At 33.9% G+C, this 24,907-nt stretch overlaps 2 protein-coding genes across 2 annotated transcripts; one reads left to right on the forward strand and one right to left on the reverse strand.

The window, feature by feature from the left end:
* Positions 1-243: 243 nt before the first annotated feature.
* On the reverse strand, positions 244-17,083 carry LOC111518237 (116 kDa U5 small nuclear ribonucleoprotein component). Its single transcript, XM_023174630.2, has 13 exons — positions 16,810-17,083; positions 16,535-16,752; positions 15,956-16,224; positions 15,648-15,897; positions 15,400-15,591; positions 6,838-7,064; positions 6,646-6,785; positions 6,082-6,263; positions 3,071-3,426; positions 1,421-1,678; positions 985-1,324; positions 575-728; positions 244-493 (listed from the first exon to the last, which is right to left on the reverse strand). Exons 1-13 carry the CDS (start codon positions 16,924-16,926, stop codon positions 287-289), a joined length of 2,910 nt encoding a protein of 969 aa, XP_023030398.1. The 5' UTR covers positions 16,927-17,083; the 3' UTR covers positions 244-286.
* A 763-nt stretch (positions 17,084-17,846) lies between these two features.
* On the forward strand, positions 17,847-23,934 carry LOC111518240 (histone deacetylase 3-like). Its single transcript, XM_074177751.1, has 6 exons — positions 17,847-18,263; positions 18,728-18,916; positions 18,975-19,187; positions 22,431-22,620; positions 22,682-22,969; positions 23,206-23,934. The coding sequence occupies exons 1-6, from the start codon at positions 18,059-18,061 to the stop codon at positions 23,405-23,407; spliced, it is 1,287 nt and encodes a 428-aa protein (XP_074033852.1). The 5' UTR covers positions 17,847-18,058; the 3' UTR covers positions 23,408-23,934.
* Positions 23,935-24,907: the final 973 nt, after the last annotated feature.

Genomic DNA, 24,907 nt, shown 5'->3' on the forward strand with positions numbered 1-24,907 from the left:
GTCAGAGGTTCCAATACGAATTATCAACCACAGAACTTAAGTTTGTGTACCGTTCAGATACACAAAACTGGAATCATCAGGATCAGGAATTCCGCTACGGTTGACAACACTGATTCTGAGTTAGATGTGTTTTGTCATTTCAGCGGCAAATTCAAATTAATTAAAACTCATCTCAATTGCCTAAAAAGTGATGTTATTCATTTAAAACGGTATGACTATTTAGATTAAATACTATACACTGAATGTAGTTCAATATTTTATTTAAAAATACTCATTGTAATTTTATCTACAAAAGAGGGTAGTTTGGCATAACATCCTGTCTTGCTAATTCCAACAACATAGGGTCGTCGAAAAATTTATTAATAGATACATCCTGGCTCAGCCCTTTCCTCCTCCTAGTTTTTATCATAAATTCTCTAGCCAAGTGAGTGGCAGGTTGGGGTTCCAAAGGCCTGATTACAATAGTTTTGTCCAAGGGATCCCCAGGAACGATCTAAAATGTATGCATCTCATTACTTGAAATGTGAAGGTTCTTCAGAAATGAATAACGAAGTATATATTCTCAGATAAATACCTGCCAGTGATGGAACACAGATAGGCAGAAGGCTTGACCTTGAGTGTGTGTTCTTAAATCAGTTTCGAATCCGAAACTGTCGATTGCCGGAATGAATGCCTTTATGGTATATAAAGGTGACCCTGGTACAGGAGCATCTTGGGTGACATGCCCCCTGGAAATATTATAAAATATAGGTGAGAAGACATTTGCGAATAATATTACAAAAAGAGGCAACCGAAAAGATCACGAGGTACGGCGAATGCAAGCAAATAAACTTATACGAGGGCAAATTCGGAGACAATTTTCCAGGTGGACTTTTAACAAGGATCTTGCACATTTAGGGTTCAAGCCAATTCACATGAGCTGCTCCAGTAGTCTTTATTCTTCGTGTGGGACATCATTGTGCTATATGAAGATGAATAACTTACCTCCTTTTTGCCAAAACAGTATACACAGCCGATACACAATCAGCAGGCGCCTGGACCTCTACAAACAAATATGGCTCCATCAGCCTGGGAGTTGCCATCAAAAACGCAGAGTACACAACTCTTCTGGCAGTCGGTATAATTTGGCCCCCACCTCGATGTAATGGTTCACCAGCTATCACAGCGTCAAGAATTTTAAACTTGGTGTTTCTAATAGGTTCTTCGCAAAGTGGTCCTTCCCTTGTCCCCCATTGAAAACCTTGGACGATTGAGTCTTTCACAGAACTAAGCAGACCTTTGTCTACTTCCGAAGGCAATGTATCATCTACCAGAATATTGGGCCCTGAAAAATAACGAGATTAGTTTTTTGTGATGATCTGAAAGATTTTTCGTGAAAAAAATTGGCCCTTTATGTTTTGAATTGATGAATATATCATACCTGTATTATCAGGCCCGAATGCCATAATACTTCTAGCAGCCAGCAGATCCCAATCGTATTTCGTTTGGAAAAACTCTCCCAGTTTTTTTTTGTTCCATCCTATTTGAACGTTTTCGTTTTCGATATCTTCAGCCAAACCCTTCTCCAAAGGCTCAGCAATCATTGTCAGTTTATTCCTTTTGTTTGGAGTTTCTGCAAAACACTTCAAACTGGATGTTTCAACGACTGTCTCGCAAAAAGCCACTACTGGATCAGCAACTGTAAATCCATTCAAATTTGAATCAATATTTTGAAATATCCATATAAAATATAAAATACCATATGATGCTTGATGGAAATCCATTATACAGGGTGATTCAGGAGGTTATTCCTCACAATATTCTAATATGAATTGTCCAAATAAATAAATGTCCGGAAACGCTTCGTTTCCAAGATACAGGATGTTGAAGTTTCATTTTTATTTTCGTTTTTTTCAAATAACTTTTGAAATACTGAACTTAATTAAACGAAACTTGGTAATAAGAGGTTCTTATTGCTCTTACTCGTAGGGGGCGCCACCTACACGTCTTTTTATTTTTTAAAGATTCATAACTTTTTTGGGCGTACTTCTAGCACATTTTTCAGTAAAAAAATCGATTCCTCTATCATATCTACGTAAATAAGCTACCCTTGTTACTAGTCGCTGTAAGCAACCGTTTTCTAAATATTTGGACTTGAAAACTTCAAGTCGATTATTTGATAATCGATGCATGTTGAAGTTATTACGGAGAAGTTTTAATCTTCCTCTTTGAAGATGATCACTTGGTGATCGAAACACGTGTCGAGGTGTTAAAAATAACGATTTGGTGTTGGGAAAAAACTCCAGTAATATTCATAACTACACCAAAGGTTTCAAACAGTGCATCATAAGAACATCAAATAATAAAAAGGCAGGGATATTGAATATACTGACAAAGAAAAAACAAACATGGTGGTATGTTGAAAGGACATCATTGACATGTGTAAGACTGAGACAAATGGCAATGTGTGTGTGTATGTGAGTGAGAAAGGAATGACGTGATAGAGAGAAAAAACATGTATGTATTCAAATAACACTTTCTGAGACTTTCACTGAACTGTTTTCAAAAGTTCAACATGTGTTTCACTAGACAATAGCTTGTTTAGACGTGTTCCTACTAACTTGTATTAACTCAGAATGGACATGTCTGAATAAGCTATTGTAAGGTATTTAGTGAAAAACTCACAATAAAATGTTCCTTTTTTATAAAAATCCATCAATTCCTTATAAATTTCAATGGTTTATACATACTTGTTGTTTCGAGATGTGTAGATATTTGCTTGATCTACGCATTTTTGTATAGAGTTAATTTTTGAAATAGATTACGTTCTTCCTTTCTTTGGAAAATTCCCAGACATTAATGTAATATTGATAGATTGTTTCATATAACCTTTGAATGTTCTACATATGTAATTCAAGTTATAGAAAACCCGACTTGAAAAGTGAGCTAACTAAATAATAGGCACAAATGGTTAACAGTTAGGTCATATTCTATATCATGAAACTGCAAAAACATATCGGTCTTATTATAGTTTATCTGATTTTGAATCATGAATAAATCCATGATTCAAAAAGTCACTTATAATTCTCACCTTTTATGTCAATCTCGGAATACATTTTTCTGAGGTCATGCATCACACAATCCAAATACAATTCACCAGTTCCTAGAACCACATGTTCTCCGCTTTCCTCAACTCTTGTGGTTAGCAACGGATAAGATTTATTGACTTTACGCAAACCGTCCAACATCTTTGGAAGTTCCGATGGGTTGACGGGTTCTACTGCTATTTTGATTATACTTTGCGTGTTGAATTTCAGAGGTCGGAATATATAAAGTTCGTCATAAATTGTTAAGTCAGTTATTGTAGCAGTTTTTACTATAGATTGGTCAATACCTTCTATCAGAACCCAATTTCCAGCAGGTACTCTGTTGAGTTCAACTTTATATCTATAACAAATTATAATTATAAACAATGCTGTGCACAAATATTTTTAATTTGGCAACAAAAATCATCTACTTGGTCTCGTCAAGGCATATTAAAAAAGGTCCTTGATAAATAATATTTTGAAGTTACATAACTCTTATAAGTAAATAGACATCGAAGCTAGCTGTTCATTTTGCAAAAAATCTTCTCTCATTACGATACGTCAGTCGCATTTGGTTTTCGTAGACTGATAATAATAATAATATCATTTATTGCCCAACAGGTAACACCTAATTACAGAACATAATTAAATACATCAGTACTGATAATAGATAAAATAAATTAACAAATCATGTTCATTCTTGACATGCTATATGAATATAACATAACAATCATATATAACATCGAATAGAAAACAAAAGAAAGAAAACTAAAACAAAAGAAAAAACTGATAGCATAACTATTCATTGCGCTACTTGGTAAGAATGATTATAATAACTGACTCTCTCACAACACAAAAAAGAAAAAACAGTTTTGATATCACTTCAAGATTTCCATTGCAACTTTTTTTATATGATTCGCCGAGCAAGTATTAATATCGAAAAAGCTGCATATCGATTTGTAGTTTTCACACATATATTTAATTGGAGAATGAGATATTATGTTTGTTCGTGCTTCAGAGCAGTAAAATGTGAGATTCAGCCGTGACTGAGGTCTTGGCACTCTAAAGTTCAGTTCTGACAGCAGCAAATGGCAGTCTACTTGGCTGTGCAGTAGTTTATGCAAAAAAGTTATTGAAGCACATCTTCTCCTTTTATCTAAAGAAATTAATTGATAGTGATTGACAAGACTATAGTGGTCAGAACCTCTAGCTGGATAAATTCCAGTGTTTTTGAAGCGTAAGAATTTCAAAAATTTTCTTTGAACTTTTTCAATTGAGTACTCATGACAGAAATAGTAGGGGCTCCAAATAATTGAGCAATATAAAAGCTTGGATCTGACATATGAGAAATATAATATCTTCAAGGCGTTTATGTTTGTGAAGTTTTGACAATTTCTTGTGATAAATCCCAACATTTTATTGGCTTCGGAAACTTTTTTGTTTATGTGATTGGCAAATGCCATTTTAAAGTCAAAAAATACACCTAAATCCTTAGTCTCCACACAACGGGTTAGCAAACTACCTTGAATATTGTATGGATGTTCAATATGTCTATGTTTTCTAGTATATGACATGACTTTACATTTACCTATATTCAGATGTAGGTTATTAATTTCACACCAAGCCTGCACATTATCTATATCTTCCTGAAGTGTTATGCAATCATTCACATTTTGGATAGAATTCAGTATTTTCAGATCATAAGCAGAAAAAAGTTTCATAGAATTTATTTGTGTGCTTAAATCATTTATAAATATAAAAAACAACAGCGGTCCTAAATTCGATCCTTGGGGTACGCCAGACTTAGAAATTATTGTGTTTGATTTGTATCCGTTGTAACAAACTCTTTGGTTACGGTTAAAAATGTTAGTAGCTTATTACTAAGGTCCAGTTTCGAATGTAAGGTGCTATGGTCAATTTTGTCAAAGGCCTTTGAGAAATCTGTGTATATCACGTCCACCTATCCTTGATTATCCAATGTTGAGCACACGGAGTGGGAAAACAGTGCTAGATTTGATTCAGTGCTGCGGTGGTTCATGAAACCATGTTGAACTTCACTTATTTGGTTGTGTGTTGACAAGTAAATGTGCTTATACAAGATAATTTCAAACGCCTTCGCGAAGTTTGAGATAATTGAAATTGCTCTGTAGTTTGATATGTTTGAAACATTCCCGTTCTTTAAAATTGAGCAAATTTTGGCAAGTTTCCAAACATCAGAAAACGTTGCTGTATTTAACGATAAGTTAAAGAGGTAACAGAGGGGAGAAGCTAAGACTGAGCTACAGTCTTTTACTATGAAAGATGGTATGGAATCAAAAACGGAAGTCATTTTGTTCTTGAGGTTAGACTGATATAAGGTTGTTTCAAAGGTTTTGTCCGTTCAATGTTATGTGTTTTTGTAGTTACACATCTCAATAAATATTTATTCTACTATGTTGTGATATATACTGATGGAAAGAATTTTTTTTACTCTTTACATTGATTCTGCATAAATTTCATTCATTTTTTGAAATGTGACATAAAATTTGACGTATGCTATACCGCCTAGTTGAGAAGATAACTAAAGAATTGTTTCAACAATGCAGGTCTAATTGAATCATAAATAATTTTATGTTGAATTCACCACAGCACTTTCCGCTTCATTGTCCTAAGCACAGCGAATAGATGATTGGAAAAACTAAGTTGTTTGTAAAGCTTGCTATGCAACTTTAACAACGTATGTTGAACATAACTTTGGAAAGTTTCACAGTAGCTGAGTTTTAGTATAGGACTGCTAGAATTATTAGTACAGAGATTAAAGACCTGAAGAGGCCTCTACCTATAACAGAGACCCCATCAAATGCACATTAGTTTAGGTGATCTCTGCAAGGAAAATTCATTTCTCAATTGAAAAAATTTGTTACTGGAAGTTCCACCAAATGAAAAACAAGCTATCAAATGACCGAGAAGGGGTCACGTTCAGATCCGTCATTCAAAATATCAGGTAGATGTGTATGAAAAATTTTCAGAAATTCACCTGGACTCGTAGATCCACAACCTTCCAATTGTGAGTATCCTGGAATCTTCTTCATCTTGCAGAGTATAATTTTCTCCCAAGATTCTCACATCTGTACCAGCATGTAAAGTTCCACTCATCACCCTTCCAAGTACTTGGAAAAATGTGCAATCTTCAGTCGGATACATCTTTGAACTGTGCACCTGAAATAAGAATGAGGATCAACGAATGTAAATCTTCATGGCATGAAATGTGTCAAAGCTATTTTCAGGGTTTTTCGCCCGTGGTCTGTAGGTTTTTATGCCCGACGTTTCGTCTACTACTGCGGCAGACATTACCAAAGGCGATGAGAACGGTCGAGGTGTTCGAGTTGTTCCCAGCCCAGCAGCATTATATCATAGGTATTCGTGGCTTCGATTCGTCTCAATTGGATTCAATCAATTGGATTTGGGCCTTTGATAATGTATGCCGCAGTAGTAGACGAAACGTCAGGCACACAAACTCGCAGACCAAGACCAAAAAACCCGGGAACTAGCTTCGACACATTAATGAGGATGGCTTCGATTAAATAAAAAACGAACTAACCATCAGCAATCCCTCCTGATCGCAGTTCACCATGTCATCATATACCTTACTTGTGTTAGGACCAGTATAGATGTGATTAACTTTTTTCTTGGCGTTATCCAGAGGAGAATTTATATGCTCGACACACATATTGACGAAGCCTAAAAAAATCTCAATGATTTTTCTCACTCATTGAAATAACTCACCACAAACCATTGAAGTCGCCCAAAAATTTTCCACAAACCAGTCTCAGCAACGGTCTTATGTTGAGTTTCATTTCGTTTTTAGTCATTTTAATTCCTAGTTCGTCCAAGACATCCAGTAGAGAACCATCTACATCGCCTATTACTTGGGCAAATATTTTATATAGAGGTTCCAATATGAACTCTACAAAACTTCTTTGAGCCGAGTTGTGGGGAGCTTTCTTTGTAAATTTCCGGCTGAAAATTTTCACAAAAGGTATTCAAATTAAACCTCACATATATACAAGTATCGACACAATGTTCGGTGAAGAATGAACGGAGCAGAAAAAATTCTTTCAAATAGACTTAATAAATCATATTCTTTGGCTAATCAATCAATCAAAGTGTACTTTTATTGTGAAAAATGAAATTCTTATTGAAAAGAGAGCAGAGTACAGTACTTTATTTGACCACTTTATATACAAAATTACATTGTTGGCACGTCATATATACATACTATAGGTACTATGTCAGACACTTAAAATCAGCAAAATCAGATTAAAGTAATAAATTTTAGAAACAAATAAAACTGGCACATCAGAATTCCTTAAAATTATCACAGTGTCACATTAATGGTAATAAAATAAAGATCTCAATATAAAAAGGTCAACAAACATAAGAACAGGATTTATCACAGCTTTACAACATGAATCATTTTTCAAGAACTATGAATTGCCCAGCTACAGCAGCATATTCTTTGATTGTGTAGAAACAGTGGTTGAGAAGATATCTCTTGATATTATTTTTGAAATTTCTGAAATCCAAAGATTTAACTGAGGGATGGAGACAGTTGTATAAATTCAAATTTAGACAGTTTTTTTTTAACTAACTACCCACCCCCTATTTTTTTTCAAATATAACGACAGCGTACAGTTCAACACAGTTAAGACACTATAAATATAAAATATGTGTTTGGGCAAACTACTTATTTTCGGCAAAATAAGATTCTATTTGACTTTTTTGCTTTTTAATCAAAAACAAAACTGACAACAATGGTAACTATATAAAACAAATAAATAATCTCAACTTCAATACTAGACAATACTAGATGTGGAATTAATCCACAACATCCTCCGGGGCTCGCAAATTACTGCTTTGGCTTCAACAAAATGATTTTTGTGATAGGACGACGATAAACTCCTGTTGCTGTAGTCACTTCGACTACCCGTACTCTGCCATCGGGACCAGGAAAAATTCGCGTAACTTTTCCTCTTGGCCATGAGTTTCTGGGAAAACTATCATCCGCAATAATGACGATGTCTCCTTCTGCAACAACGCTACTATTGAACTGCCACTTGCTTCTCTTTATCAGCGAGGGTACATATTCTCGTATCCACCGTTTCCAGAAAAGGTCCGCATATCTTTGTGCCACTCGCCATTGTTTTCTAAGATGTGAATTTGTATCAGCAGAAATACCTAGTGGATTCACTTCATTGGACTTCCCAATAAGGAAGTGATTGGGTGTCAAAGCTTCCACATCTTGATGATCAGAAGACACATAAGTTAAGGGATGGCTGTTCACTGTATACTCAATTTCAACTATAAGAGTATGCAAAATTTCTTCTGAAGTCAAGAACTGAGGACCTTCAAACGAATTCTGAAAGTTATCAATGTTCCAGACACCCCTAGTCGCTTCATCTGCTACATTGAACTTTGTCGGTAGCCAATGCCATTCATCAGGATTTGTATTATTAGAAATTTCTCCAATTCTGTTGGCAACGAACGTCTTATAACTCCTTGGGTGCGACTCAATCCAACTTAAAACTATTTTAGAATCAATCCAAGAGAATTTTTTATCTATTTTTATGCTGTGGCCATTTTCGATAGTTTTAGCCAATCTTGATCTGAGAAGAGCTGCTTGAAGTTCAATTCTAGGTACTGTCATGGGTTTCAAGGAAGTGACTCTTGACCTAGCCATTACCAAAGACGTTTTAATCTGATCACTGGAGTCTTTCATTCGAAAATATGACACAGCAGCATATCCTTTTTCACTGCCATCCGTGAAAGTATGTAGTTGAATTTCAACAATTTGACTGCTGAATCCATACCATCGAGGAATTCTCAATTTTTTTATTTTATACACTGCAGATAGCCAAGATTTCCATTTTCTAAATAGATCAGGAGTGATTTTATCATCCCAAGCAATTTTATGTGACCATACTTCTTGCATCAAAATTCTGGCTTGTATAGTGAAAGCTGCTAACAGGCCAAGTGGATCATAAACTGACATTACCACTTTCAATAGTTCTCTCTTCGTGGGAATATTGTCTGTTACAATTATTTTTTCATGTTTTTTCAAAAATGTATCAGGAAAACTGAGAACATCATCTTTTGTATACCATATTAAACCTAAAGTTCTTTCAGACGTGGGTAACTTTTCAGTATCGGTACTACTTTTGGATAGTATTTCAGCAGGTATATTTGTCAGGACATGACTAGAATTGCTGACCCAGTTTATCATTCTAAATTTGCCTTGATTATGGATGTTTATGACTTCGTGAACAATTTCAATGGCTTCTGCTTCGTTTTCAAAACTGTCTAAGTAATCATCCATGTAACGATATTTTTCAATAGCTTTCACTGCTTCTAGATGTTTCTTTCTATGTTTTTTAGCATTTTCACGAAGGACGTAGATCGCAGAGCTTGGAGAACAGATTGCTCCGAAAATCATGGATTCCATTTGGTAAGTAAGGATAGGTCCGTCTTTATTTCTTCCCCTCCACAGAAAACGCTGCGAATCTTGATCTTCATTTCGTATGTATATCCTTAAAAACATTTTTTCGATGTCTCCCATTACAGCTATTCGATTTTGACGAAAATTGAATAAAATGTTTACTAAGGAATTCAAAAGATCAGGACCTTTTAATAAATTTTCGTTCAAATTGATTCCATCTATTTTGGCTCTGGCATCAAATACAAATCTGAATTTTTGTGGTTTACTAGGATGTTTTACTGCAAAGTGTGGCAAATACCAGGTTTTGTGAGACGTAACGGCGGCTTCTTCGCAAGTCAAAACTTTTGCGTATCCTTTTTCAACGAAATTTTTTATTTTTTTGGAATATTGCTCTCCAAAATGCTGATCTTTCTGCATTTTCTTCTCTACAGTGAATAATCTATTCAACGCGGTAGCTCTGCTGTCTGGCAAATCGATATTTTCTTTCTTCCAAAGCAAACCAATTTCCCAGTGGTTGTTCTCTACTTGGCGACATGTTTCTTCCATGAGTTGGAACGCTTTTTTGGCTTCTTCTGAAATATGATTGAATTTATCATTTTCAACTCCCAAATTATCCATCAGAATAGTTTCATTCATTAGTTCTTTCAATTCGTCATCTTCAGAAACATCATTTTTCATATAACATGTCATAGAATAATGAGAGTCGACTCGATGTTTGAAATATGAAGAGTTTCCATGAACCACCCATCCTAATTTGGATTTTGAAATAACAGGTGCATTGGGAGGCCCCTGTATAACATCTCTGGCTATTGTTAAATCGATGTGGTCCTGGCCAATCAGAATCAGCGGTTTAGCATTCCTGAGATTGACCAATGGAATTCGTGACAGATGATTCCAAGTTGTCGCTAAATTTTTGACATCTACAGATTGAACAGGAAGCTTCAAATTTGAAACTGTTCTTACATTTGACATGTCAAAAATTTTCTGATTGAGCGTTCCCTGAATTTTCAAATTGACACGTTTCGATTTGTCGTCTGTATAGGAAGTACAATTGGTCCAATACATTTTTAATGGATCATTTACACCATCCACTCCTATCTCCTCGGCAAGGTTGGAGTCCATCAATGTAACCGTGCTTCCTTCATCAAAGAGCGCATATGTTTTCATCGACTTTTTGGGGCCGATGACAGTGACAGGAACTATTCGAAGTAAAACGGTTTTATATTCGGTTTGAATCTGAAGAAAATGCTCATTATTAAAACAATCAGGATTCTGTGATTCCTCTTCTTTCTTCTCAGCTGTGATATTGGAAGCGGCTAACTGAGTTTGCAAGTTGTATCCCTGCGATTGGTTTGGATTTACAACACTATTCGGGTGGAGTAAGCGATTATGGTATTTTTCGCATTTCTGCAGACCACAACGTCTTCGATTTTTACATTTGAAAGTACGATGAGACGAATTGAGGCAAGAAAAGCAAACTTTTTGTTCTTTCACCCATTCCCATCTCTTATCAGTGTCGAGACGCAGGAAATGGTCGCATTTGTATATGGAATGAGTAGATTTAGAGCAAAATCGGCAGTACTTTTCCATTGATGAGTTTTCTGATCCAATAAAAACGTTCGTTTTATATTTCTTGTCCATATACGGGACTGTTGATGCAGAATGTGAAATAGAAGGTTTACATAACAAACAAGCTGCTGAAGATTCTTCTTGTAACCACTCTGAAAACTCTTTCAACGATGGTGTAGGTATGTCTTTGTATTTCTTGACAATAATTCTTGCCCACTGGAACTGAAGGTGTTCTGGCAATTTTTGAACGAGCTGACTAAGAAGTTGGCTATTGTTGATATAGGTTTCCATTTTCAACGATTTTGCGGTGACAGTAAGATTAAGAACCGAATTGGCAAATTTTATAAAGGATATTGGAGAACGAGTATTTACGGGTGGTAATGATTTCACTTTATTCATCATGGATTCCATTATAAATTCAGGTCGTCCAAATCTAGCCTCTAACGTCTTAAGTATGTCATTGAGATTATCTGGAGATACAAATAGTGGCTTCACTGCATCTAAAGCTTCATTTTTCAGGGCTTTTTGCAAGCGTAGCAAATTTTCTTCATCAGAGTAAGCACATGTTTCAGTGGTTCGTTGATATAGAGAAATAAACATCGGCCAATCCTCAACATTTCCGTAGAAATAAGGAAGTTCTTTCCCCACAACATTCCTGCAGAATACCTTAGAAGATTCGTTGTGGATTTGATTTTGTTTGGTTACTGATTTGAAAGCATCTGTCATTGCTGAAGTGAATTCTTTCATAAACTGATGTGTTGTGCTAGGTTCATTCATTAATTTTTCGGTTTCTGGGTTTAACTGCTTTGAATACGGAAAGTTATTGTCCAATAACCAGTCAACAACTTTGACATGAGTATTTTCTGTTGAAATATCTGATAACTTGGAGTATCGAAGAGAATTCATTTTGCTACTTCTTTCAATGCTTTTTTTATGTATGCTACTTTCCACACTTTCACTTTGCTCACTACTACTTTCAATTCTTTTTGAAGATTTTTCTGCTTCTATAGACGTTTGAATCTCCAAAATAGCTAGCTCTCTTTCAGTTTCACGTTCTAAATGTTCTAATTTTTGTTGTTCGAATTTCAATTGCCTATCTTCTAATTCTTTCTGTAGTTGATTTTCAGCCTGCAACTTCTTTAACTTCAATATTTTCAATTTACTTGCAGTTGATCTACTTGACTTGATAGATTTTGATGACTCAACTGATTCATTTGGCGTATATTTCGACGGCGGGATTCCAGCAGTGGCTCTGCTAGTTCTTCGAACAGCACCTTCCTCTCGTGACATCATTCAATTGGGGTTTTACAAATTTGACAGCAATCAATAATTTCCTTTTTAGAATGCGTCTTCAACTCGAAAAGGCACTGAACAAAACTCGAAGGACCAAAATGTTTGGGCAAACTACTTATTTTCGGCAAAATAAGATTCTATTTGACTTTTTTGCTTTTTAATCAAAAACAAAACTGACAACAATGGTAACTATATAAAACAAATAAATAATCTCAACTTCAATACTAGACAATACTAGATGTGGAATTAATCCACAACAATATGTTGTTGTTCTCCCTAAACAACAAAAATGCTGGTCTCGGGATTCACAAACATTCAACATGACAAGTGAAACACAAAAACTAAAAAACCACTACAAAGCTCATAGTAGTAATGCATCAGACATGTGCCTCAAGACTCAGATGTTCTTTTAAACTATTGATGAATGAACTATAGCCCGGCAACTCATGTATATGGACAGGTAATTCATTGAAGACTTTTATAGCCTGTGTAAAAAGAATGTATAATCCTTTCTTCATTCTTACCATGCTCAGGTGTAAGTCATTTCTACCCCTTGTATTATACTCATAAAACTGGTTGTTGACTAGTAGCTCGTTGTTGCTTGTATATGTTCTTGCATTGCTCAAGTTTAAGCAGCTATTTAATTGGGTGTAGTTCAGTCTGTGAGAATAAATTATTTGTGTGGGTTCGAAATGGAATTTGAAATAGAACTTTTATTGATTTATTTTGTAGCGTTAGAATTTTTTTGAAATTAGTAATGCCACAATTACCCCATATGATTAACAGATACCTAAGGTTCGCCAATATATATATGTATTGTCAACCAAGTATCTGAAACACCTATATAGAGCTCCTAACATTGGTACAAATTCATCATTGATATGTTCTATGTGTCCTGACTAGATTAACTTATCATCTATTATGAGTCCCAAATACTTGGTTTTTGCAACATTCATTAAGGATAAGTTATTTATTCTTAATTCAATATTTCCACAAATTCTACTTTTTTGTTTAAATAGCATGTAAACGGTTTTTGCAGAGTTCAACTTAAGTTTATTATGTGCAAGCCAATTTGAGTATTTAGAGAGATCTTCATTAACTGTGTTCTCCAGTAAATATAAAACATATTCAATGTACACTGTACTATGTCTTGTATTATTCAATAAACATGCGGATCTTGTTGAATAATCATGATTGTCAGAGTCTCATGGCTTTTTTCTGACATCTGAAAATTGTGATTGAGTTTGTAGAATGCCCTCAAATCAAGACTCCAAGACTTTCTCCTCCGCCCCATCGAACCACTCTATATCGACGATCCTTCAGTTATGATATATTAGTATAATAATATTCCACAAGAATATGTTTTCTCTCCCTCTTCCCGCTCCCTCCTTCCTCTTTTTCTCTCCTCTCTTTTCTCAAGTTAAGCTTTCTTTTCTTCAAGGCTAGAAATAAGATCAACAGTCCCCTTCCGGTACATGATGTTTCTAGCCTCATTTGTAGTTTTTTTCATTATTTTCATGGATTGAATAATTATTGTATTTATATGTAATAAGGAACTACATATAAATATATTATTATTAAATAACTGTGTAGAATAGTGAATGATATGCAATCTTCAGTGTCATCAAACCTACAGCATTTCTCAACTGTCTAAGAATAAATAAAACACTAGACAGCTTACGAGTAGTTGCTTCAATATGGCTGGACCAACTAAGTCTAGCATCAATAAGAATACCTAAATACACTGTCTCCTAGAGTAACACTGGTGCTACTCGGGTATGCAGTCCACAGTTTAGTTTTAATATCATAAACTACACCTTGCGATTTGATCTTCACAAATTTTTGCTATCGCAGTAGCTTTTTCTCAGTTAGTTTCTTAATATTTCTATTGAAGTTATTGTCAGGCCAAACTAATTCCCAGAACTTTTCTCTTTGGTTGGCCTGAGGGCCAAGCAAAGAGCAACAAGGGATGATAGAGCTGTTTTTGTTGAGAACTCACGTTTTACCAATCATGGATTTAATAATACAATGTCAAGAATGTCAAGGCAGGTCTTCAAAAAGTCTGCAGTCACTTATGTGTAAAGTCTATAGTTTTATGCCTTGTATGTTTGTTAGTTTTTGGTAGCAAAGAGCAACAAGGGATGATAGAGCTGTTTTTATTGAGAACTCACATTTTACCAATCATGGATTTGATAATACAATGTCAAGAATGTCAAGGCAGGTCTTCAAAAAGTCTGCAGTCACTTATGTGTAAAGTCTATAGTTTTATGCCTTGTATGTTTGTTAGTTTTTGGTGCTGGTGTTAGTTATAATTGTTTTATTTAGCATTTAGTTTTAAAGTTGTTTTTTATTCTATATATTTCAATATTCACATGAATTTTGTAACTGTTTTTGAATTGAAGTATATTTTTATACATGTACATTTTACAAAGTTGAAATTTAGAGTTTTCCCGTTTATACCGAATAAATGAATAAATAATTCCATAGGTTATTTTAAATTCATAATATACTACATAATATCATAGTCATGTTTTGTGTGATACACTGGAGATAGGCAGCAAATAACCTGGATACCTCTATTTGTTCTGAATTTGAACCTGATGGCATTCACAGTACATCTTTCACTTGTCAGTAATTTCATTGGTAACTGATTCTTTTGTGTTTACTCACATGTTCATCATTACTGTGAAAGCTTGTTTTTTTTATCAACTTTTCTCTGTCAAATCATCCATTTGAGGATTTTTACTCTACAAGTAGTCCTATTGATTAGGTTAAACAAGAACAGTTATTGTGAAATTTACGCTGTCTCAGCCAAGCGTATGTCACGAGTTATGATACGTTTTTTTTTCATGGTGTCCTGTTTGGATGTACACTTCTACTCAAAATTACAACGTTCAATAGTTGACAATAATAAATAATAGCAAGCGCTTAGTCATATAAATCTTTGTTTTCAATTGAAGCAGGGTAACAACCTCAACAATTAGAATACTGACTCACGTTTTATTATTGAAATAAATATCTCCCCAGAGACGTTTGGAAAACTCCTCCACGTTGACTTCCCCATTGTATAAATTGTAAATGTTTGCAAATGACTTGAGGGTGAAGCAAACACCATATTGTGAACTAGCGAAGCAAACATTTCCCAGTACTGGTGACACTATGTGAGGATTAGCATCATCTGAGTATAACCTGAAAATCAGAATTGTTAATGAGAAGACCTGAGTCATGATTATAAGTGATCATACGTGAGGAGACCGTTTATTTCTTCAACAATGTGCCTCAATTTATAGTAAGCATCTTGAGGAGGTAGCTTGAGTTCCAAAATAAGTCTATCTATTTTATTGATGCATATGGTTATTTGCATCTGTTCTTGCACAGCGTGCTTCAGAAGACGTTCCGTATTCAACATGACTCCTTCAGCTGCATCAACGAAAAGTACAATACCATCACATAATCTCATAGCAGCAGTAACCTCGTCAGAGAAATTTACGTGACCTGAAACAACAAAAAATTCAATCATCCATTATCGGAGAGCAAACTGCGATTGTCTTACCTGGCGTATCGAAAATATTCATGAGATAACTCTTATTCTTGATATCTTGCAGTAACAGAGTAACCGGAATTGATTTGATGGAACATCCCCTTTCTTGTTCAGTGAAAAGAATGTCCGTATATCTCAAGTTCTTTTCCTCATTATCTTGGTAACCAGGATGAGTCTGCCTTATCAAGCAATCAACAAAAGAAGTTTTTCCATGGTGCAAATGACCTACTAGAGCAACATTTCTAATGAGTGATGTGTTATCCATCATATCTGCCAAAAATCTGCAATGAAGAGTTGAGATTTGTTTTAAAGAAGAATAATGCAATTTGAATTTGATGAACAAATTTAATGTTGAGGGTTGATTGACAAATGCAACTGATCAAAATGGTTAATAACATGTAGGTAGATGTAATTCAATACTATGTAACTGTGTAATGGGTGCAATAAAAGTTCTATTATATTCTACCAATTATCAAAAGCATAAATTTTCATTTGGAATACTATTGCTTAAGTCAGTAGACAGGTTGATATATCCGTCCAAAACCTGAAGGTGCTTTTGATCCACCTGTGAACCAAACTGCATGAACTTACTCCATACTGTAAACCGTCTCTGGAAGATCCTGCTCTTTCAGTTGAAACTTTTTCTTTTTCACAGGTTCTACCAATGGTACATCTAAAGCCTGTGCATCTTCTTCTTGTACAATCGTTTCCACATCAGGACCATAAACTTGTAAGGCTGAAGGATAATATTGTTTATCTTCATGAAGAACGATAGCCATTGGCTGGGGATCATCTTCCATTTGCTCTTCCTAAAATGAAATATAATTAGAAAATGTATTTTACCTAGACGAATAGTGAGGACATACATCATATTCTTCACGTTCATTATCATCAAGCTGTTCTTGTTCCTCTTCCTCATCATCATCACTGTCCAATTCGGGTCCAATATAGTTACCAAATTCATCATAAAGATCTGCATCCATTTTTAAAAGACGATATAATATTTCTAACACTGGAGACAAAAATAATTGCGAAGCACACTATATATACTCTTATTTGAAAATATTCATATATTAACCATAAAGCCGAAAAATACTACAAGACAACATAACCTTTAAAAAAAGTATTCACTTTCGGTTATTTGATTTGACATAAAGTCATATTACCATGTTCCCAATGAAATGTAAAAAATAAAAAATGTGCAAACGTTCACCACCTGCTCATTTGTGAATTAATATATTTTGACAACTATTCATAAACAGTAATATTATTCGAAGAGAATATTCATATGTTGTGAATATTAAACTTCCAATTGATTTTATATTTAGGAGACCCTTATTGTGCAAAAATCAGAAATTCTTTCATCCAAATTTTCCCAAAACAATGCTTCCAAATATTCAACTCGACATATTTAGTTTAGTCTTCAGATGATATAAGTTCGCACGGATGGTAGAAAATCAAAACCGTAATAGGTGCTTGGGGAACATTTCATAAGGAAGAAAAAACGTGTAGACTTCATTATTGTCAGGAAGTGGATGATAAATACTCTGATCATTTATTAGAATGGACTGAAGTGAGGTTTTAATATTTCTTTATTGAAATTTGGATATTTACAGTTTATTTGCAGATTATTAAAGTGATAATTACTCGGGAACGGTTGATTCGATTTCCTACAATAGAAAAGTATTGGATAGAGAATTTCCAGCGTTGAGAGATTTTGACAAAACAAAACCGAATTGGTAAAAACACCAGGGTTCCTACGCATCTTACTTAAATAATAATCTGGATCAATGGCCTAATGATTATGCCCAAAAATTATATAGAAGAAGAGTGGAAAGGGGTTAGATTAAATATTAAATGTTAGTAAACAAAAAACAGAATGTAAGTGTTCTTACTTTTTTATATTTTTTATTTCGACAATCTATTAAAAAGTTCATTAGAATGATGAGTATTTTAATAATCGAACACATGAATGATATATTTAGAACAACGAAACGTTTACTGGCAGTGGTGCTTGTTCTTATGTATTTGGGGTTGTTAACAAATTTTTGGGCATAACGACGACTAACGGCACAAATTGAACATTGTCAGTTCACAAAAAGTTTGAGAAGCATAATGTCCAAAAAAAAGGTCTCGTATTTTTTCAATCCAGACGTTGGAGACTTTCATTATGGACCATTTCACCCTATGAAGCCTCACAGGCTCTCAGTTATAAATAGTTTGATTTTAAATTATGGTCTTCATAAACATATGCAGATTTACAGGCCTTATAAAGCTACTGTATATGATATGTGTAGATTTCATTGTAATGAATACATAGGTAAGGTGATAATTTTGGGTGATAGAACCCCGTTGATGTAGTTTGCAAAAGTCTAGACTTCTGAGGGTTGCTGTACTGGTTGATAAAAAAACAATTTTAACCAATTCTCATTCAAGTAATACAACCTAGATGGGTATATTATACCCTTATATTTTTGAAGTATCTATGGTTTTGAAGAAAATTTTTTCTTATTGATATATCAAGCAAATGCCCACTACATATGGATACACTGATTTTTTAATATGTTTATATTCAGTAACACCCTTTATTATAACAAACAATCTCTAATAGGTTCAATAGTCTAAGGTATTTTATATGAACGATTGTACTAGGTATAATCAAAGTAATAAGAAGATAGATTAAAAAGAAATTGTCGAAAGTTTCAAACAGAATTGTTTTATTTTTTGGCAAACATTTCTATCAAATTGCTGTTTTTACCGTCTGATATTTTAATTTTTTTCAAGATTTTCTCCAGAAAGTTACTCCACAAAATAGTGAATCTTTAAATAAGCAACTAATTCACTATAACATGGGTGATGATAGCCCTGTATTCGATGGCCTTTTTGATTTTTGTTCAATGTATACAGGCGCTTCTCTTGAAGGTGCCATAAGATTGAATAACAATGATTGTGACATTGCAATCAACTGGTCAGGTTCGTGTTACTGAATATTTATCCCTTTGACAGCTTGCTGACATTTTTGAACTTCCAGGAGGTTTACATCATGCTAAAAAATTTGGGGCTTCAGGTTTTTGCTATGTTAATGACATAGTTATTGCAATTTTGGAATTACTGAAATACCATCCAAGAGTCTTGTACATTGACATTGATGTTCATCATGGCGACGGTGTTCAGGAAGCTTTTTATGTGACTGACCGAGTTATGACAGTTAGTTTTCACAAATATGGCAATGGTTTCTTCCCTGGTGAGTATTGTTGATATGTGTCAACGAAAGTCTCCCGGCAGAGCCGTAGCGAAAATAAAAACCAGGGGGGGAATCCAAATTTTCCCAACCCCACCAGCAAAATTTCCCAACTTTCGAAGAAATGAAAGCCGTGGGATTAGTATTACTACTATAATATATTAACTTCCTTACTTAGCTATCGAACGATTGGCTGAATGCTTATGCACAAACAAAAATACATTTTGGTGATTATAAAAATAATAATGGGAATTATTCTACTTTGGATCAAGGTCCTTGGTCTTCCACCATGTATAGGAATATTCAATACAAATTAAAGGAAACAACACTTAAATAATATTGTGCTTATTGTTTTCTACTATTATTTTTTCTACCTTCACGGCCCGAAATTTCCCAACTTTTCCAAGTCGAAAAAACAGGGAAAAGTTGGGAATTTTGTAAAATTGTCACTTCAAAATTTGTGGACTGTTTTCTTACTTGGCAGAAATTAAACTTTTTTGAAGATTTCAACCAACTCAAAATTCTCTTCAAGTTATGCATGTTGGGAAATCCCAACCTTCTCCTGGTTCCTACCCTTTTCTTATTACCTCTCCTTTTTTTTTCTCTAATTTTTATTTTTTTGATTTTTATTCATTTTTTTACTATTACTTTTTTCTATCTTCATGGCCCAAAATTTCACAACTTTTTCCAAGTTGAAAAAGCAGGGGGGGAGATTCCTCCCCCCCCCCATGGCGACGGATGATTCATATGGCCGAGCGGTTTTGGTGTAAGAGGTGATGGACACGTGAGTAATATAATCTGTAAATAATGCTTCCATCCCTTCGAATACTGCGAATTTTATGTGCAAAGTTTCAAAATCTCCGTTAAAGATATGATTTTCTTCCAAAAGATGATTTGAATACGTTGAACTTGTTTTCTCATTTACCTAGCTCATATGATGTTCCTGGATGCAATTCCAGAATGTTCTGCCAGTTTGACCAATATATACCTTAGGACAAGTTCCAGAATTAAAAAAAAGTGTCTAAACAGGAATAAATATCAATAACAAGACATATTACAGTTTATATGTTACATGTTACAGTTTATATCTGCCTATATACACAGAATACACATACATATATACATACATACACATATACATGAATACAATACTAATTTATCAACTAGAAACACCTGAAGCGAGTAAACAATAAATAAAATAAAGTAAACATTTAGGAGAGTTAAGCAAAAAATTAGGTGGAACACGTGTGTGCAGCAAGCTAGGAGAGTAATTGAAAAAACCTTAAAGTCAGATATAGAGCTAACAAGTAAAAACATAGTTCAGGTGTATCAAAAAAAAAATAATTCAGCAGTAATACAGTAATACTAATAAGCTCACATAGTAGAATAACTTTCAATTTGGGCTCATGTATTTTGACTAGAGTGTAAAAGTTTCTTAACGTGGTTCTTAACTTGACCAATAGGTTCATAATAAATGTCGAGATTTTCACAGAGTTGATTTGTAAAGTTTGCTCATTGCAACAACTGGTGACTTGAGTAATATGTTTGTTCGAGAATTTGGTAGATAAAAAGTCAGTTCATTTCTAGAATTGATTCGTGGAACATGAAAGTTGAAGTGGGAGAGTAGTTCGGGACAGTCAATCAGATTATTCACTAGTTTATAAATGAAAATTATAGAGTAGTAGGTTCTCCGGTTTTGCAGGGATAATAGATTAAATTTATTCAGTAGTATTCTGTTGTCGATGCCTTGTTCAGGGTAAACTCCTTCTAGCTTGTAAGTAATATATTTCATGAAGCCTCTTTGTATAGATTCGGTTTTGTTTATGTGGACATTGTATATGGGTGACCATATAAGGGAGGCATATCCAGCCAAGATTTGACGTATGCATTAGAAAGAGTTAAAAAACTGTCTCTGCTACGAAAGTTCTTACAGTTACGATAAATGAGCCCTAGCATCCGTTTGGCTGAGCACGTTATTGTGTCATAGTGGATGGAGAAACTCAGTTTAGGGTCAAATGTTTCACCAAGATCCTTTTGATGAGTGCTTATTTGACGAGGTGTGTTATTTATGCAGTAATCATGAGAAATAACTTTATGTTTAAAGGTGTATTTTGAGTATTTACATTTGTTTGTATTGAGGGGAAGATTATTTTCGGTACACCAAATGTACAAAAAGTCAAGGTCTTTTTGTAAGATTAAGCAGTCCTCCTGTGATGTAATGGGTCGAAAGATTTTCAAATCATCTGTAGAGAGTAAGAAATTGCTAGAGAGAGTATTTCCTATGTCGTTAATGAAGAGTGAGAATAAAAGAGGTTGCAATAAATTGGAACGACTTGTGACCCCTATAATCTACGAATAGGATACGTTCAGTTAAGTATGAGCGGAAAAGGTTTAAGAGTTGGGGGGTCGAATCCATATTGGTGAAGTTTATTGATAAGAATGTTATGATCCAACTTTTCAAACGCCTTCGAGAAATCTGTGTAGACAGTATCTACTTGTAGGTTATTATTAAGTGCATTACTTACTGATTGTGTGAAGCACATTAAATTAGTTATTGTTGATCTTTTGCTAAAGAAACCGTGTTGATTGTTTGGAATTAAATTCTCAACATCAGGAAAGATTATGTTGTACAAGCACATCTCAAAAGCCTTTGCAAAGTTATAGATCGGTAGTTTTGGATATTGTTTATGGCACCAGCTTTGAAAATTGGGCAAATTTTTGGTATCTCCCATTTGTTAGGAAAGCATCCTGTACTCAGTGCTAGATTGAAGATTAACTGTAATGGTATGGCTAGGAGGTGTGCACAATCTTTAACGAGAAATCTAGGTATGTTATCATCCCCGCTTGTGAGTTTTGGTTTTAGTTTGTTGAGAGAATTGTAGATTTCAATTAGTGAAAAATGTTTTGAAGAAATGATATGATTGTTTGAGGTAACATTCGTGTGTTCATATGATTGTAGGGGTGGAGAATATGCCCTTTCAAGAAATTGTGCGAATGCATTAACGATTTCGGAGGCATTGTTGTATTCAACATTGTCCCAGAATAGAATACTAGGAATTCTTGATGTACCTTTCTTATTTCTGTATGCTAAATTGATTTTTGTTTTGTTTTGTATACTTTTGATTTATATACTCCTGATTTATTGTATTTATTATTTTTGACCAACTTTCCCAACGTATAACCTGTTCGTTATGCAATTTCAATATTTTGATTATTAAAAATGTTATCATTATATTTCACTTCCAGGCACAGGAGATATGTTTGAAAGGGGAGTGGATAGTGGTAAATACTTTTCCGTAAATGTTCCTTTGAAAGAAGGTATCGATGACATTAGCTATTGGCACGTATTCAAACCAGTTATATCAAACGTAATGCAGTTTTATCAACCCACTGCAATTGTTTTACAGTGCGGTGCTGACTCACTGGCCATGGATAAGTAATTTTCTTAATTAATTTGATTTGGTAGATAGTCCACATTTTTTATATTTCTTTTTTAGGATAGGATCGTTTTCTTTGAGCACCAAGGGCCATGGTGAATGCGTTAAATTCGTGAAGAATTTGGGGGTGCCAACTTTGGTTCTAGGTGGGGGGGGATATACGTTGAGAAATGTAGCTAGATGTTGGACATACGAAACATCATTACTTGTAGATGAACAAATATCAAATAAACTCCCTTTTACAGAATACTATGAATATTTTGCTCCAGATTTCACTTTGCATCCAAAAATGGCGAAAAACATAGAAAAAAATGCTAATACCAAACGATATTTGGAAGCAATAACGAAGTGAGTAGAATATAGTAATAATATATTATATACTTTCAAGGAAAAATATTATGAAACACGTTAATTGTCAGTAAGACCTTAATGTTAAACTGAAAGTATTCAACAATTATGTGAAATTATGAATATGGTTTCAACTGCCTCTTCTTTTAATCTGTGGGTCACCTCTTTTCTTGGTTGCTTTTGAATTTAAATGTAGTGAAACTTTCAGAATAGATTAACATAACACTCATTTTCAGATTCACTTACAACAATTTAAAAATGTGTCGGCATTCCCCCAGTGTACAAATGCATGATGTTCCGGGTCCAGCCTTTACCGAAGACGAAAAATCGAAAGAAGAAGATGACCCTGATGTTAGAATAAGTCAGGATTTGGAAGATAAATTAGTTGATGCAAAAAATGAGTTTTATGACGGTGATAATGACAATGATAAAGTGTGAGTGTAGCCTTGAAAAATTATTATTGGGTGATCATTTAATTGGATTACCCGAAACACAAGTTATATTCAATGATGATAAATAGTTCAATATTGCAAATATTTTCATCATTTGTATTCATACATGTAACACTTTCATTTCTCAAAATTCAGTGACTTTCAAAGACGAAGAAACTTATTTTCAATAACTGTATATAAAAAATATTTCATATCGTATTGAAAAACATATCTATTGATCTAAAAAAAAAATTAGTTAACGGGCTGCCGTTTCAGTCATTTTTTTGTAAATATTTTACTAGAAATAAGGAATTTTGCCAAAGTTTTATGTGATGAATATATTATGAGACTTCTCGATAAGATTTTGATAGTATCAACTATGCTGTGATAAATGAGAAATAGTCAATGTGGATGAAAGACTGATGTAAATCATTTTTTGTACTTTGTAATTTTTAATATATACATTTCATGTTACTTTTTTTGAATGTTGTATTTACTTGTAATTTTTAATATAATAAATTTCATGTTACTTTATTTGAATGTTGTATTTTCTCATATTTGCCTATTATTCATTTTATTCCTTGAAGCAGTTCTTAGTTTTTACCACTACTGAACGGCAAGAGTAGAAACAAGCAATAGGCAGAACTAAAATAATATGGATTGAAAAAAAAAATGTAAAAAGGCATAACTCCGAAATTTTCAAAAAAAAATTAAATTTCTGTTTCTTGCCTGTATTCTATAAGTGAGCTCAATCGAACTACCAAGAATACCATTCTCAAGTAAATTGAGGCAGTTTGACAGACAAATCCTCATATATGTTACCTGAATTATCAATACCTATTCTCGATAAACTAAAACAATTATTTAACTTCCCTAACGATCAATACTCAGAAATTATGATGCAATTTTGAAGGATAATACAATATTTCTAACACTGGAGACAAAAAATAGTTGCAAAAATATTTATTTAATAACCACAAAGATAAAGCCGAAAACTACTACAAGATAACATAACCTTTAAAAATGTACACTTCCGGTCATTTGACATAAAGTTATGATGCCATGTTCCCAATTCTGATGAAATGTAAAAAAGAGTATAAACGTTCCCCACCTGCTCACCTGTGAAATATTTATGAAGGGTTTTATAATTTCAAAGAAAATTTTTATATTGTGACTATCGAACCTCAAATTGATTTTATAGTTAGGAGACTCTCACTGTGACAAAATCAGAAAATCTTTCATCCAAATTTTTCTAAAAACTGCTTCCAAATATTCAATTTCACATGTTTAGTTCAGTCACTGACGATATAAGTTTTCACCTCAGAGTATATATTTTTTATTATTCTGAGATTTTCACGTATGGCAGAAAATCAAAACCTCAATTCATTTCAGAGCTCGTGGATAAAAAAAATAGGGGCTTGCGGAACGTTCTGTAACGTAGAAAAAATGTATGATTAGACTTTATTATTGTCAGGGAATAAATGATAAACACTGTACACTTAATAGA

The sequence above is a fragment of the Leptinotarsa decemlineata genome, unplaced genomic scaffold (genome assembly GCF_025532065.1).
Source record: "Leptinotarsa decemlineata unplaced genomic scaffold, Ldec_3_MD MMD2_P_RNA_scaffold_1, whole genome shotgun sequence".
NCBI lineage: Eukaryota > Metazoa > Arthropoda > Insecta > Coleoptera > Chrysomelidae > Leptinotarsa > Leptinotarsa decemlineata.

Excerpts from the sequence above, each read along its gene's own strand:
- LOC111518237 (XM_023174630.2), bottom strand. The coding sequence starts at position 16,926 with ATGGATGCAGATCTTTATGATGAATTTGGTAACTATATTGGACCCGAA. Across the intron at positions 7,065-15,399 it reads ATTTATTTCAATAATAAAAC|CCGGAAATTTACAAAGAAAG; the intron begins GTGAGTCAGTAT and ends GAAAATTTTCAG. Across the intron at positions 1,679-3,070 it reads TTCCGAGATTGACATAAAAG|TTGCTGATCCAGTAGTGGCT; the intron begins GTGAGAATTATA and ends ATGGATTTACAG.
- LOC111518240 (XM_074177751.1), top strand. The coding sequence starts at position 18,059 with ATGTCCAAAAAAAAGGTCTCGTATTTTTTCAATCCAGACGTTGGAGAC. Across the intron at positions 18,264-18,727 it reads TCATTGTAATGAATACATAG|ATTTTCTCCAGAAAGTTACT; the intron begins GTAAGGTGATAA and ends ATTTTTTTCAAG. Across the intron at positions 22,970-23,205 it reads TATTTGGAAGCAATAACGAA|ATTCACTTACAACAATTTAA; the intron begins GTGAGTAGAATA and ends ACTCATTTTCAG.